A 16786-nucleotide genomic window follows, 5' to 3' on the forward strand; every position below is an offset into this window, starting at 1 on the left:
TAATCCCAAGAGAAACTTCTTTACTCTATTCCTCTATTGCAATTTTTTCCACAAAGCAGCAGCATTGCATTCTCACTTACCATAAGTGCACACCGGAAGCTCAACATAGTTTTTGTATTCCTCCGAAAACCAACAAAATTTATTAATTTATAGTATTTATTAATTTATAAAGTATTAATTTATAGAGGTTTTACTATATATAGAATAGAAAATATATTGAAAAAAAATAAATGGAATTTTTTTTTTTTGTATCTTGTGTAAAAAACCTTAGAAAACTACAAGTAGTTTGAAACAGACGAAGTAGTAAAAAAAGAATCTTAAAAATTAGATGCGCACAATTAAGTTTATAGATCATATCAATTTCATTACCTAAAAGTTGAATACATATATTAACTTGCTAATATTTTACTAGATTGTATTAAATTACGTATGTAGTTTACTACCGTATTTAATTACTTAAGCAAATAAACGAATAAAACTTTCATAATTATAAAACTATAGATAGCCATATTTTAGTCGACTTTTATAATAAATTTTCCCGTCAACGAGACAGACCACAGCCGTCGACGTCGTCAAGTCAATCAGCACCGGTCTTTGTCCATTTTAGTATTATTCCACATCTAACGCCGTCAATTATTTCCGTCCATCTCCTTCCTCAAATCTCAACTCTTAACCCCACAGACCATTCTTAGCTGTACCAAAAGACTCTCTCTCTCTCTTTCTCTCTCTCTCTCTCTCTGATTCAACAAAGAGAAGAATCAAATCTCCAGATATTGGGATCGTCGTTGAAAGCTACAAAGTAAGACTCGTCTTCTCAGGTTCTCGTCTTCTCTGCTCCCGTTTCTCTTCTACAGTTTCTGGATCTATATCTTTAGGCGTGATCGATCTTTAGGTCTATGAGGTGGCTAGATTGAACGAATAAATCTCTAATTCGTATTGCTCCGAACTCGATTTTGCCATTGTTGACTCAACGTACTGATACTGAGTTCCTTAATTTCAGCTAAATATGCAATTTTCTCAGTCTTAAAACTAATGTTTGTGTAGTTTCTAGGTGGTGTTTTTGGAATCGGTAAAATGGCTAATCGAGTTAAAGAAGACGAGAAGAACGAAAAGATTATTAGGAGTCTTCTCAAACTTGCTGAGAACAAGAGATGTATAAACTGTAACAGCCTTGTAAGTTTTTTGCTCTTCTTCTTCCTTTTGTTACTGTTTTCATCATTTCAATGGAAACTTGAGACTTTTGTTTACCTTGATATCATTTCTTAGGGACCACAATATGTTTGCACTACTTTCTGGACTTTTGTTTGTACTAACTGCAGTGGAATACAGTAAGTATCTTCTCGCTATTCTTCTTTTGTAATAGTTAGTGTTCATGGAAATGTTATTGATCTATTCATATGAATTTCGAAACAGCCGTGAGTTTACACACCGTGTTAAATCGATATCAATGGCGAAATTTACCTCACAAGAAGTTATTGCTTTGAAAGAAGGTGGAAATCAGGTACGCAAGCGAAATCTCTCTTCTTTTGATGACTGATGAGTTTTTATTTTTTTCTTTTCTTGGCATTTGTGGTTTTAGTATCTTATGATATTGATTTTGCCTTGTAATATAGCATGCTAAGGAGATTTATTTTAAAGGACTTGATCAACAGCGGCAGTCAGTGCCTGATGGCAGGTATTACAAAATTTCTCTTATTGTTGTAGAGATGATGGATGTTTTACATTGGCTGATTGGTTCTTTTATTCTGTTAGTAATGTAGAGCGGTTAAGGGACTTCATCAGACATGTATATGTAAATAAAAGGTATACGAATGAGAAGAATGATGACAAGCCTCCAAGTGAGACACGTAGTTCTAGTGGCTCTCGGAGTCCGCCATATGAAGATGTATATGATCGTCGTTACAGCGACAGATCAAGTCCTGGTGGGAGAAGTCCAGGGTTTGAGCCAAGTAACAGGAATGTTGGTAATAACAGAAAAAGCCCTGCTCGTCCTGAGATCCTGAATGATTGGCGCAGAGAGGATAGATTTGGGGGTAAAAAAACATCAGACGAGGGCTCCCAATCACCTGAACAAGTAAAAGACTTGGGCTCAGCTAGTCCTCCTGTAGCTCGACCTGTTAGGGAAATTTTAGGTGACAGTGTTATTCCTCTTCGTGTGGGAGAGCCTCCAAAACCCCCTGTCAGCCGAATTACTGATGCTTCCGCACATGCAAAGGTTTGGCTTCATCTTTTTCACAGTGCATGAAGGATGTAAAGTCTATAAGAGCCATTGATACTCTGTTTATATTCATGACCCTTTTCCTAAATAAAATTGTTGTAGCACATGCATTCGTGGTAATACAATCTAATTCTTGGGAAGAAAGAAAAAATGTTGATGTTTTCTGTTTGTGTTATTTCAGTCAGGTACATCATTGAGTAGTTTAATGTCCACAAATGAGAAGCCGCCAGAAGTGAAGCTGGAGCCTGCTTTAAGCCTGATTGATTTTGATACTGATTTTGAACCTCCTGCTCCATCTGTTGCAATACAAGCACCAGAATCAACCGCTCCTCAGCCTACTCCACAGCCTGCAACTTCATCTAATGATAACTGGGCATCTTTCGATGCTGCACCCAGTGCCCCTAGTTTAAATGTGTCGCAACCACCACCCAGTGGAAACACACTGGATTCACTTCTCTCCCAGTTGGCAGTGTCTTCTTCTGTGCCTGGTCAGACGACTACACCATCTAGCGGACTTGGGCATCTTGGTCATTCCACGTCACAAATCTTTGCTCCATTTCCGAATGAACATTCAAGTGAACAGGTGGGCACTTCAGTGCATGATCTCTCATGGAACTGCATAAATTTCTGCTTCCAAAATATAATGTGCTTATGCTTGTCGGATTTTTGTAACAGCCATGGAACACAGCCTTTGCATCTAATGTACAAAGATCAATGAGTGCACCGTCACTGCAACCTCTTCAAGGAGTCCATTCTGGTGGCCTGCAGTCTTCTGAGGTTAAACCTTCCGGAAGAAACGAATTACCAGCGGTATCAATTTAATTTAGCCATTTGACCTGTGCTTTCTATATCTTACCATCCTTGGGAGGGTAAATGACATGCTAACCTGTCTACAGGATTTATTCGCTGTAAACTACCCATCATACCATGCAGCAGTACCTGGGTGGCAAGCAGGTCCACCTCATGGTATGCACTATGGCATGCAGCAGTATAATAACCCCGTGGTCAGTTTTTCTGATAAATTTCTAAATTCATAATGAATTTGAGCATCAATGACATCCCAGCCTGTTGCTTTGTCATTATTAATCTTCTATTTCCTGCAACAGCCTTACCAGAATGTCCCACAGCCACCCAAGTCAATGAACCCTTTTGACTTCAGCACTGGGCCGCCATCACAAACACAAATGGTATGTCCTCTATCTCATTCGACTTATCCATAATATATAATTTTTGTGTGAAAGCAAGCATGTTTTGGAAATTAGCTTTTAGCGAAATTGCTACTTGGCAGATGAGCATATGTTGACTTGAACTCTTAATGAAATACTTACGAAAACTTAGCTTATGAGTTAGTTGATTAACCCTTTCACTTTACTCGGTTAACATCTACAATCGAGAAACTTGACTTACCAAAGTACCTATACAATAGTCGATTTGTAATTACGATAAACTGATGTGATATACTGTACAGGAAAATCAATTCCCTTCCATGGCTCCTCTGCAAGGTGCATTACCTCCTTCAGGCATGATGCCTTCTCAAGGAATACACAATCATTTCAATATACCTTCTCAAGTCTCAGCCCATCCATCTGCAATGCCACCAAGTAAAGCATGCAATTACATTGTTATTCTCTGCTGTTGAATGATGTGTTTACTCTTATGAATTGTTTGATGAACTATTTGCTCTTCATTTTCAGGGTACATGTCTCCTCCATTACCAGGAAGCATGCCACCTAGGTATGACCTTCTGATTCAATTAATCCATTAGTGCTTGCTCTAAACTTGATCCCCATGATTCCGTACAAAAGCTTTTAACACTCTTCCTCAAGATTTGGATGAAACCTCTGCTTATTTTATCTTTTCGGTTTTTGCAGCAATGTAAGCCCAGTCGGCGACATGAACGCTTCATATGATGCTCAACAAACATATCAAAATTTTGGAAGCTCGTTTGCTGCTGCAGTTCCTTTGAACCCACCTTCTTTCCAATCAGGAGGCAACCCGTTTGGGTAAGAAAAAGCGAGAATATTAGCTCGAGAGAGCTATGTGATGCTTTAGTGTTTGTGTTCTAAGGTGTAGTATAAGGTATCGAATTGAATACAAACATGGGTTAAAAATAGGGTGAAAGAAGGAAGGTACGAGCCATGATCACGAAGAAAGAATTGGGTTTGTGAGTGTTAGATGATTTTTTATAAGCATCAAAATGTTTTGAAATAGGTTTGATATTTATTCTTTGGTGTTTCTATATTTCATTTCACTTGTGATGTTGTTTTATTGTAACTGGCAAGTCTTTCATCTCTTTTTATTTTTTGGGGCTATTTGTCGTTTAGAAAGTTCTTCAGGCTCCTCCTTTTGTGTTGGATGATTTTGTAAAAGGGTTTACACATTGACCATAAAGTCTTGTCAAAATTGAACATTGGCAGTTTAGAAATTGCTTTTGTGAGACTTTTAAGATTTGGTGAAGTTTATCTTCCTCTCTCAACTCTGTTTTTCTCAAACTTGAAAAACAGAGTTAAGTTATTTCTTAAGGACTAAAGATGCGTTACTTCTCTTTCCATTAGGCTTGTAGTGAAGAGTCTCTTCTCTTTATTGTTCAGGTTAGAGACCCTCTTCTTTGGAGTCTTTGATATGGCTCCAAGTTTAAACTAAAACTTGGGTTTTGTTGCTTTTTAGCACCCAATTGCTAGTTTTACAACTATGTTACGTATAAATGTAGAGAGATGTATGTGTACACGTGTTCATGATTATAGGGTCACACACTCACAGACAACAGTATTACTAAATCTATAGCTATATTTGTATATTTTTATCAACCTTTCTTTCATCCTAAAATAAACTACAATGCAAATATATGATGCTTTCACACAGGTTCCCCAATCTTAATCGTCTCTTCTACTTTTCAGCCAAATCTACAATACTTAGATGAAACTAGAGGTGACAAAAAGCTCTCTTTGGTGATCTCTCATGTAGTTCCTCTGCTTTTCAGTACCATTGGAGCCACTAACATCCAAACTGCAACAACCATTACATCAAAACATCACAAACTGTCTTCATTCCTGTTAAAAAACGAGTCGAAGATAATTTTTTCTTTACTTACTGTAAACGCCAACCGCGAGCCATTCGTTTACTATCCTTACCCAAGTACTTGTCCACCCCACGTCAATTGTCCACCTAACAAGAAAACCCGAGTATCGAATTATCGAACCACACAGTTTTAATAAGATTTAGTTAGTTTAGTGTTTTGGTATACAAAAAAACAAGGAGTTACTTTTTCATGGAATGATGAATGTTCCAGCCAACAAGTAGCATTGCAAAGTACATCGCTCCGGTAGCAAACACAAAATGGAAGAATCCGTATCCGTAAGAAATTGCATCTTCCTCATGATTCTCATCTTTTCTAAACTGTAAAATTAGGTCACTTGCTTATTAGTCAAGTTTCTCTTTTGGAGTAGTTTTGCAGCAAACTTAGCAGAGGTAATAAAAAACAAACCTGGAAACATTGGGAATCTACTCCCGTGGAGAATGTCGCGATTACCATTGCAAGTAGTGCAACAACAAAGCTCTACAAAAATACATATATATTGAGAACTCGTTTAGTACATTCTTTATAATCTTAAAAATTCTAAAAGATCACCAAAAGATGCTTGGAAAGGTCTAAGATTTCTTTACTATGATGGTAAGCCAGTCCGTTTTGCTAGAACCTTCCGCTTTTCTGTTGCAAATTTCTCCTACTGGCTCACTGTATATATGACACAAGTACTTTATTGATCATATATATATATATATATATATACATGGAGACTACACTCTAATTGCTAGATGTTCATCTGATTGTTTTTTGTACTGGTTGTAGTATTAAAGATAAAGATAAAATGAAACATGCCTTCGAATGGCGCACCAGCAAATGAACACAACATAAAGCCCCATAAGCGCCGGAGTCAATAATCCAGCATTAACCTGTCATATGCAGACAAAAATCACTTGTTAGAACACATAATGACAGAAGAATACTATTGTTAGAACCTCGAAACCGGTACTCACTTTGGGGTGGAGAGAGATACTTGTCATGAGTTGGATGAGGAACAAAGTCCATGTGATGAAAAATATGTTTAGAAGGCATGATGGGTCAGGCACATACCATATGTACATCAAAATCACCCCTAATATACATACAGTGTATGCAGTAGTAGCTAGTAGCATCACATGGACTCGGCTGCAACATAAAAAAAAAGCTTCATATATCAAAAAACACACACATCGTTTTGTATAATGTATCCTAACTATATAAGGAACAGTCTCATTGGGGTCTCACCATCTTTCTGCATCTTTTTGGGCTTGGAAACATTCATTGAGCCATGTAATGAAACTGATGATACTAATGAGCTGAATTAGGAGAAAGACCCTATAAAACAAGACAGTAAATGAGTAGCTTCCGTGATTACTTTAAACCATCACATAGTTTCTGTCTTTCTGATATAGGATTAGAAACTATACCCTGCACCAAAATGGGCAACCTCTCCTGCAAAACAAAGCAAAGAAAAAAGCCATTCTAATTACTTGTCATGATGCTAATAAAATTCTGACGAGGGCGATTAGCTTGTATACCGTAAAATTGAATAATGGAAGAAGGCAACAAGAAAGGGAATATGACTAAGCCAAGCCACATGAAAAGCTTAGCAAACCACCATCCTGAATGCCATTTATCTCTCGTTGAATGCATCTTCGATGTGCCAACGGTTGAAAGAAACATAATGAAATAGAACAGCTATGAAAAAACACAGTTAAGTCAAAAACGTCTGTCAAGCCATGAAGGTAATGTATGTATATGAATATGAATGAGTCAAGAAAAAGGATACAAAACATCCAAAGCTAACTCGTAAAACTCCTTCAGTCCCTAAACACTCTCCACCATCTTTACAATTCTTGAATTCTGCAATAATGAATAAACGTGTACAATCATCAACTCATCTGAATAAAATAAAAAACACTATTGTCAAAATTCATAAGGCAAGAGTAGAGACTTAGATAAACCATACTTCTCATTTCGGTCAAGGCACCTCGGCCATAATCGCGCAAGGCCCAAGCCAACAGATTAGCCAAGAGAAATATCAGACCATACACATATCTAGCCATCCATGGATTGCAGCCATTACGAAACTGGATAAACCATGAACCGTTCTTGATTCCTTCATAGCTATTGTTGTCAATACTTGTACCGGTCTCCATAGGTCTTTAAACTTAGCAGACTCTCTCTTCCTCATGACATTGAAAAATCATATATGCTTGGCTGATCAATACGATCAAACCCGAATCTCCCGGTCCTTAGGAGATCGTCCGTTATTACAAGACCGGACTAAACACTAGGAAAGACACTCTAGAAGCGTGTAGCTGTCTTCCTTCAGAACAAAGAACCTAAAACAGGAAACCATGACATATAGGGAACGAGAAATCAAGTTTATAATCTCTCAAATCACACTGAATCCATTTTCTAAACAGAAAGCATATTTGTTAAGTATTTTTGTTAAGCAGAAGACAATAAAACAATACGTGCAGTACAAGTTTGCCTAATTAACAAGAACTTTTTTGAAGGCATGCTTTTGATATGGCACAAACGTCAACGAAATCTCTAATCCATCATACTTTGAATGAAGTTGTATTAAACTATAAGATATTAAAAATTATTGAACTCCTAGAAATCAATAGAAGTAAGTATTTATGAAATATCAGAAATACAACTAAGAAGTGGCCACGAAACTTTTAAAACGAAAGCTTAAAGAAGAGATAAAAAAAGGAAACAAATCCTTATAACTATTTGGTGGGATGAATGAATGTATACAATTTGCATTCTAAAATGAAACGTGTACGGATGCTATTGGGCTAACGAATCTTTTTATGCAAGTGATCAAATTGTTAATGCTATCGAGCCACATCATATACACTTTTTGCTTTTCTTTTTTTCATTTCTTTTTTTGCCTACCAGAAATTGAGAAAAGCAAACATATTTTTAGAAGAGATTCACAAGTCCACTTTATTGAGTGAGACCCGTGGTTAGTGGTTACCTCTCAAACAATTTAATTAGAAAAGTATTTAACCAAAAAAGCAACAGATCAGCCGAAATATGATATGAAAAAACTATATATTATATATGATCATATAATAAGAATAATATCAAAATTGACTTATGTTGATAGCTCGATCGGTGTAGTAATTAGCCATTAAAAAAACAAATTTTTAAGGTTTAGAGTTTCAAAATCGGCAACAAAAAGGAAACTAATCTAACGTCCTCTTGTCCTTGTTCAAGGAGATTATGAGTCTAGTCTAGGACCCTCAAATTTCTTTGATATTAATAAAGATATCAAAATTGTATAACATGTTGAGTTGTTGATACCTAGTGATTAAGAAGTTAGATAAGTTCCAAAACTACTCTTTTAGTTTTTAAGAGAATCAACACTAAACAACATTTAGTATTCTAATTATACTAGAAAAAAACTATTCAATATTATAAGATAAATAAAATACGATTTTGTTACATAATTGAGTTTTGTCATGTAAGGAAAAAAAAAAAAGAAAAAAAAAAAGAAAACGTATAAATGAAGCATAGAGGAGAAGCATCATGTACATGGAAATATTAAGTTAATCACCCATAAATTAAGGTTTAATTATGTTAAAGTTATAATCTGTTTAAAAAGCTAGATAAATTAGCAGAAAGCAAAGAGATGAGAGGACAAAAACATAAAAAAGAAGGAAAAGTGAATATTGACTGGTCCCTCTCTGCCTCAAATCTTTTGAAAACAAGAAACTCATTTAAACATTTTGGGTTTTGTAGAAGAAATCTAGTGTTTGGAATCCCAGAAAACAAATGAAAAAAAATACTACAAAACTCGAATCCCCATTCATTTTCCTCAGAACACTTAAAAAAACGCGTACGTGTAGTTATTATTATATAACAAGTAACAAGCAAGCACATGCATGTTACTAATTAAATCTGATAGATCCAAAAAAAAAAAAGAACGAAGAAGATTAGATTGAAGAGAACCTGTTTCTTTCTGGTGCAAAAGCTCAAGATCGGATCTGAAGATGTGAAGAATGTTTCTTGTAAAAGGTTTTACTTACAAATGAGAAACTTAAAGAAAGATTAGAGAGAGAAAAAAACAAAAATTAATGATTTCAGGTTTTGGTGTTTCGTTTGAGTTTGATCTTTTGCCTTTTGTTCTCTCTTTTAAAACACTTCTTAATAGTATATATGTGGTGTTGTGTAATGGGCCTATGGCATGCGTAGATTATATAGATTGTGGATCTTTTTTTCTCTCATTTTATTTATTTATATATATATATATATATATATATATATATATATATATATATATATATATATATATATATATATATATATATATATTACATCTTGTTTATAATTTCCTAATTTTTGAGCATATTCAATAATGAAGATACTTTTTTCATTTTTCTTTTTTAACAGTTTTCTTCTTCTTCTTTTTGGTTAAAGTTAAAAAATTATTCTTACAATGTTGTTTTGTCACCAAATTCGTATGATTATCTTTTGCTTTCCCGCCGTTAAGTTTACTGTCTCCACTCGACGCCCTCCTATCTTTCAAGTAAAAGAATTATAACTTTAACAGTTGAAATGTAAAAAATGGATATATAAAACAATATTTGTTGTAAAACACTTAGTGGACTCTATAGACCGGCCCGCTCACAGTCCATTAGGACATGGCCTTACGGCCCATACCATGTGTCATGGCCTTTAGGCCCATTAGTCCATTAGCTTATGTCCTATATCGGTTTGGGCTTTAGCCCTTGTACTCTACTATATATATGTAACCTCATTCGATTATCATTAATAAGAACAAGAGATTTCGTCCCCTAAACTCTCTAGTTTCATAACACGTTATCAGCACGATAGCCTCTAAGGCCAGCTGAGAAAACCCTAACCCTAAAAACCTAAAAGCAGCCGCCGTTTCTCTCCTCCCTAAAACCCTAAAACCCTAATCGGCCGCCGCCTCTATCTCTTACTCTAAAACCCTAAAAACCGCCGCCCAAATTCGGCGATCAATATCTGTCCGTGTACGCGGCCAGTCCAGGGTAAGTTCCTGTCCGGAGATCTCTCGGTGATAATCCAAAACTCTCGGCAATTATTCCTTGTTCGGAATCCATCATCGTCCGCGGATCCGGGGTAAGTTCATGTTCGAAGATCCACCCGAGTTTTGGATCCTCTACGCGGCAAGTTCCGGGGTAAGCTCCAGTTCGGAGATCCACCCAAGTTCGTTTCCTGTTCGTGAGCGGTTCGGTTTCTGTTCAAGAGAAGGACATTGTTTGGGATTTGTTCGTGATTCAACCCTTATTCGCGGAAGCTCCTGTTCGGCGATCAGTTCGTGTTCAAGGACGAGCAAGGTTCATAATCAAAAGTTTATCGAAGTTCCGTTCGAGGTTCGCGGTTCGCGGTTCCTGACGTTCGCGGTTCGCGGTTCCTGACGTTCGCGGTTCGCGGTTCCTGATGTTCGCGGTTCGCGGTTCCTGACGTTCGCGGTTCGCGATTCCTGACGTTCGTGGTTCGCGGTTCCTGACGATAGTAGTTCGCGGTTCCGGATGAGAGCGGTACGTGAGCGGGACGAGAATCGGGTCAATAGCAGTACAAGGATCGAGGTTCGTGGTTCGCGATCAAAGGTATATCTGAGGTCTTTAGCTCCCAGATCAAAACCGGTCAGACCCAAACGGTGGAAGGTAGACTATGATCAAACCTCCTTAAAACCACATAATCGAACTTAAACTTTAAAGCTATTAAACCCTAAAACATCCAAGTACACAACAAACAAATCTTAAGAGTCCTATTCCTGTAAAACTTTAAAATCGGATGCATAGGGCTGTTAGATTGTTTGTGAACTGCACCAAAAGAGATCAAGCTTAAAATCCGATTGATTGATTAATTGTCTATGCTTGCTTGATTGATTGTTGCATAAGAACGTAGAACTAAATTGTTAGATTCATAAGAGAGATATTGATCAAATTGTTCTAGGGCATTTAAAACTTGGATTATTCATGCATCATGTTTAAAATCGGATCATGTATAGGGTGTTATAGAATCGGCTGCATGAATTCATCCTTAGGATTTCTTAAGCATAAACTTGAACATAGATTTCCTGTAAATTTCGGCCATGAGAAACATAAAACTCGAGCATGAAACTTGTTCTAGGATTATTAGGATAACTTCCATAAACCGAAATCATTATCCTAAAATTTAAGTAAAATTAACTTTAATGTTCTAAGAGTATTTCCGATTGAATTAAAACTTTTGTTAAAATTCTATAAACATTATAACATGAAATCAGAAATTAAAATATTGGTTAGGATAAGTTCCTAATTATCTAAAACTCTTAAAACAAATTTACTAAATCCTAGAAAGAAAAAGAAAACTTAAGAAAAGGAAATCTTATCTAGAAAAAGGAAATTATTGCATGCATGCTAGTTCCTATCTAGGTTTGTTGTTCATGCATATTAAGCCACGAAATTGAGTAGAATAAAGGCATGTTTCGGTCTCAAATACCGCATGACCTAAGTTCGAAATTATAAGTAAAGGCAAGGCATGTTTCGGTCTCAAATACCGCATGACCTAAGACTAAAATGATTCCATGGTTCGGTTTTAAACACCGCATGGCATGATCCAAATGAATTACATGGTTCGGTCTTAAAAACCGCATGATATAATAGGGTGCATGTTTTGTAAAATCAAAGTACCTATGTGAGTGTATTAAGGATGATAATGGTTGCACTAAAAGAATAAATGTAAGGCAATTTTGCATACACACCATCACCTTGCTGAGAGTCTCAAGGACCAAGTACCATACCATTGAGAATCTTATTGACCTTTGGACAGAGTTGAAAAACAATATGGACACCAATAGATGGTGCTCCTACCAAAGGTTCAATTCGAAAAACCTAAGGATCTAGGAATTCCAATCCATGGATGAGTATAACTCAGAGCTTTTAAGATTGTCTCAATCCTAAGGTTATGTGGTACTGAAGTCACGGAGAGAGAGTTACTAGAGAAGACTTTGTCTACTTTTAGTACTCACAATATAGTACTTCAGCAACAGTACCGTGAAAATGAGCTGTTCATGAATAGTGCTATGAGACCTCCCGGTACAACCCCATTACCGGAAAAAGAGCCCAAGGAGACCAACTACGTCCACAGAAAAGGACACTATGGCCATGGCCGTGGTGGCAGAGGACGTGGTGGTCGTTGGGGCCAGGCAAGCCGTTTTGATGGTTACGGCCGTAGTGGCCGTGGCCGCGGTGGTAGGGGCCGTGGGTCCTTTAAACCGCAAATCAAGGCTAAATCGGTTTGTCACCGATGTGTAAATGAAAAGTGCAATGAATCTCACAAGGTTGACATGACAAAGAAAAATCCTAAAGAGCCTAAAGAGCCAAAGAGACTAATGAGTCTATCTATGTCCATAGAGACAAGTATGGTCGTGGCCGAGGAAGAAGTGGACATGGTGGTCCTGGTCGTGGGACTTACCAAAGACATAATTATGATGGTCAAGGCTATAGAAACCGATTAGGCTTCGGCCGTGGTCGGGGTAAAGGCTGCGGGTTATCTAAATCCGCAACATAAGACCAAGTCCACTTGTAATAATAATTATGGTATAGAAAACCATAAGATAAAGACATGCAGAACTCCTAAATTGGATTATGAGATTTTGATTGCCTAAAGAAAAATATTTAAACTCATGTGGTGTATTAATTTAATCTCTATGCTTTGAATTTGATTGAATTATTATTTTGATTTAAATCCAATTATTTTATTTCCTTTAATATATATTAAAACATAAATTCTTGTCCATTATTGGAAATGGTTAAGGACAAGAAAATAAGTGTGGTGGATAGTGGATTAAGCCACACAAAGCCAATATTAGCAAAGATAAGCGGGTATATCAAGCCTAAGTAAAGGCTACGGCCAGGCATATATTTTATGGCACACATTTTGAACTAAGTGTTGCATTATAATCACCCAGCTCTAATAGAAGCTTATTGAGCTTTAAGGACATTCATTTGAATGGTTTCCATATTGAAATAAAGGGTGAAGGAAACAGAGAGTTCCTATATTAATCACCCATGGACATAAGAAAGTCCTAGAGCCTATACCTGCACTAGCCACTGGTTTTCTTACCATGCTAAGATTAATATAATAGAGGCTAATATGGTAATGAACGAAATGTTCAATAATTCACTTTATGGCATGACCGGATTGGCCATCCGGATTCTAACGTGATGCGTAAGCTGATATTAAATAAAAATGGGCACACTCCTAAGAGAGAGAAGAGTTATCCCTACAATCTCACGTGTGTAGCATGTACACAAGGGAAACTCATTTATAAGGCCATCACCAGCAAATGTAACTAAAGAAATTTTCCACTTAAGACTATAAGTCTAGATAGTGCTGGTGAATTTATATCCCAAGCGTTTAATAATAATGGTATGTCCATGGGGGGGAGTGTGGACCACCCTATGGCACATGAACATACAGAGAATGGATTAGATGAATCCTTCATTAAACGCACTTAATAAATTGCTCGACCATTACTCATGAGGTCGAAGCTTCTTGTGTCGGCTTGGGAACACACAATATTACATGCAATAGAACTTATACGCATCAGGCCATCTAGTGAGTATAAATATTCCCAAATGCATAACGGGTCATAAGCCAGACATATCCCATCTAAAATAATATACGGGTGTGCCGTTTATATTGCATCATCACAGAGAACAAAGATGGGACCTCAAAGGAGGATGGGAATATATATTGATATGATTCTCCCACCATTGTTAAGTATCTTGAGCCAACTATGGGTGATTTATATGTGGCCAAATACACGGATTGTTAGTTTGCTGAGTCCGAATTCCCTATATTGGGTGGAGAGAAAGACAAGCTGGTCAAAGAAATATTATGGAATCAAACATCCTTAAATTGGCAAGATCCTCAAGATTATACATTTGCAAAAGCTAGCTATTCAATTGCCAAGATTCCTTTAATGACCCAAAGAGAATTATGAAATCGTACATACCAGCTTGTGATGCACCAGTACGTATTGATGTTCAAAAGGAACACAATAATCAAGTTGCTACAGAGTCTAAATAGACCAATATGTTCCATAGAAAAGAACCTTCGGAAATCTAAGAAAGGTGCAAATAAAACCGAGGTTAAGGAAAGAGTATAGACATGGCCGCGGCAAATCCTAAGGTACCAACAATGAGGTTTGGGACGCTAAACCTCAAGGTCCTTAAGGTATTAATAATGATAAGAGCTCGATAAACCATATCATGTCTAGAATAAAATGGAACTGCAAAGATGTCGACATTAATGAAAAAAATTGCATGCAAGGTAGCACTTGAAGTAAATGAGGATCAGAAACTCACGTCTATATTAGAGTGCACTCAAAGTAAAGATTGGCTAAAATAGAAAGAAGCCATTGACGTGGAGTTAAACTCTTTAAAGAAGAGAAATGTGTTTGGTCCGACCTTAAGGACAACACTTGATATAAACCAGTTGGACATAAGTTGGTCTTTGTAAGAAAGAGAAATGAGAGTAATGAAAACGTGAGATAAAGCACGGCTTATAGCACAAGGATTCTCTCAAAGACCAGGAATAGATTATGAGGAGACTTACTCCCTGTGATGGATGCAACGACTTTAATAAGTCTGGCTATAAAAGAAAAAAACTGGATTTACGGCTAATGGATGTTAAAACCGTATACTTACATGGTCCACTGGAAAATGAAATGAGATTACCAGAGGGTATAGAGCTCAATTATAAGAGTGGTTCTCGAGAAAATACTGCATAAGGCTAGACAAATACCTTTATGGACTGAAACAAAGTGGGTGTATATGGTACAATAGATTGAGTTAGTATCTAGCTAAAGAAAGCTATAAGGATGATCCCATCAGTCCATATATTTATAAAGAAGTTTGCAAACAAAGGATTTGTGATAATAGCAGTCTATATGGATGGTTTAAACATCCTTGGAACCCCTGGTTAAATCGCCCAAACAAGAAAGAATTTGAAATGAAAGACCTAGGCAAAAGAAGAAAAATTCTGTTTGGGGTTACAACTTGAGTACATAAATGATAGAATCCTTGTGCATCAAAAGGCATATACAGAAAAGTACTCAAGAGTTTTAAGGACTAAGCTCACCCATTGACTAGCCCAATGGTTGTAAGGAGCATTGATTTGGATAAAGATCCATTGGTCCAAAGAAGGACAATGAGGAAGTTCTCGGTCCTGAAATGCCATACCTCAGTGCTATAGGAGAATTAATCTTGGCTAGCCACACTAGACCAGAGATAAGTTTTGCCGTGAACCTCCTATCAAGAATTAGTTCTTGACTAACCCAAAGGCACTAGAGTAAAAATTAAGTATTTATTATGTTACCTACAAGGAAGGTAAGATTTGGGTTTATATTATACTAACTATAACAAAGAAGGTTTTAGTTGGTATTGTTGATGCAGGTTATAGCAAAGAAGGTTTAGTGCGTTTTGTTCGATGACTCAACATATATGGACGGATAGCGGCATGGACGACAGCAAAGAAGCAACGGTCATATATGAGGACAATTCGGCCTGTATCGCACAACTCAAGGAAGGTTACATCAAGGGAGATCGGACGAAGCACATCTTACTGAAGTTCAAGTGGTGCAAATTCAATCATGCGACAACTCAGCCGATCTCTTCACCAAAGCATTGCCGACATCAACGTTCAAGAAGCTCACGCACAAGATTGGAATGCGGAGGCTTAAGGACTTGGAGTGATGTTTGGATCAGGGGGAGCAATGTGTGTTGTACTCTTTTTCCTTCACCAAGGTTTTGTCCCATTGGGTTTTCCTGGTAAGGTTTTAATGAGGCAGCATCCTCTAAGCACATTGCAGCGATCCCATCCAACATAGGCACGGTCATCTCGTCCAAGGGGGAGTGTTGTAAAACACTTAGTGGACTCTATAGACCGGCCCGCTCACAGTCCATTAGGACATGGCCTTACGGCCCATGTACGGCCCATACTATGTGTCATGGCCTTTAGGCCCATTAGTCCATTAGCTTATGTCCTATGTCGGTGTGGGCTTTAGCCCTTATACTCTACTATATATATGTAACCTTATTCGATTATCATTAATAAGAACAAGAGATTTCGTCCTCTAAACTCTCTAGTTTCATAACAATATTAATATTTTTACAATAATTTCAAAAGCCCGAATCAATATTATTAGTGGCAGATCATATATTCTGTAGAATGTTGTGTTCAAATCCAAATCTGGTAGAAAACAGATCAGCAAAATAAATTCTCAATTCGTTTTTGTGTTTTTGGTCAAACAGCATCAATCAGAATTGCTGATTTATTGGACATGCTACATTTGGATAAATAAAAACAGATAATATGGACACAAATGTATATCTTGGGTTATAAATGTGAGACGTTTTGCGTAAAACATATTTTGACCATATTGATGAAGTTAAGGCATGTGATAGCTAACCCATCCTTCGTTAACGGATTCAGAGTGTTTTTTTTTT

The 16786-nt window shown here is 36.9% G+C and overlaps 2 protein-coding genes across 7 annotated transcripts; one reads left to right on the forward strand and one right to left on the reverse strand.

Moving 5' to 3' along the window:
- The first annotated feature begins 497 nt into the window (after positions 1 to 497).
- Positions 498 to 4643, forward strand: LOC104719125 (uncharacterized). 6 transcript variants are annotated; one of them, XM_010436981.3, is made up of 13 exons: positions 498 to 799; positions 1052 to 1173; positions 1267 to 1328; positions 1414 to 1501; positions 1614 to 1675; positions 1753 to 2215; positions 2400 to 2801; positions 2894 to 3028; positions 3115 to 3222; positions 3325 to 3405; positions 3687 to 3819; positions 3913 to 3952; positions 4090 to 4643. In XM_010436981.3, exons 2-13 carry the CDS (start codon positions 1075 to 1077, stop codon positions 4223 to 4225), a joined length of 1809 nt encoding a protein of 602 aa, XP_010435283.2. In that variant the 5' UTR covers positions 498 to 799; positions 1052 to 1074; the 3' UTR covers positions 4226 to 4643. The 6 variants fall into 6 exon arrangements, with proteins under 6 accessions (XP_010435283.2, XP_010435278.2, XP_010435280.2 ...); XM_010436976.3 differs by having other exon boundaries at positions 519 to 818; positions 1045 to 1173; XM_010436978.3 differs by having other exon boundaries at positions 519 to 799; positions 1045 to 1173.
- Positions 4644 to 4851: 208 nt separating this feature from the next.
- LOC104719127 (uncharacterized) lies at positions 4852 to 9531 on the reverse strand. The gene is made up of 13 exons (XM_010436983.3): positions 9249 to 9531; positions 7249 to 7624; positions 7069 to 7142; positions 6818 to 6977; positions 6707 to 6731; positions 6525 to 6614; positions 6254 to 6425; positions 6096 to 6169; positions 5882 to 5951; positions 5703 to 5774; positions 5481 to 5614; positions 5310 to 5383; positions 4852 to 5224 (listed from the first exon to the last, which is right to left on the reverse strand). The coding sequence occupies exons 2-13, from the start codon at positions 7436 to 7438 to the stop codon at positions 5175 to 5177; spliced, it is 1185 nt and encodes a 394-aa protein (XP_010435285.2). The 5' UTR covers positions 7439 to 7624; positions 9249 to 9531; the 3' UTR covers positions 4852 to 5174.
- Between the last annotated feature and the right edge of the window lie 7255 nt (positions 9532 to 16786).

This window comes from Camelina sativa, chromosome 10 (genome assembly GCF_030686135.1).
Source record: "Camelina sativa cultivar CO46 ecotype springtype chromosome 10, ASM3068613v1".
Classification (NCBI taxonomy): domain Eukaryota; kingdom Viridiplantae; phylum Streptophyta; class Magnoliopsida; order Brassicales; family Brassicaceae; genus Camelina; species Camelina sativa.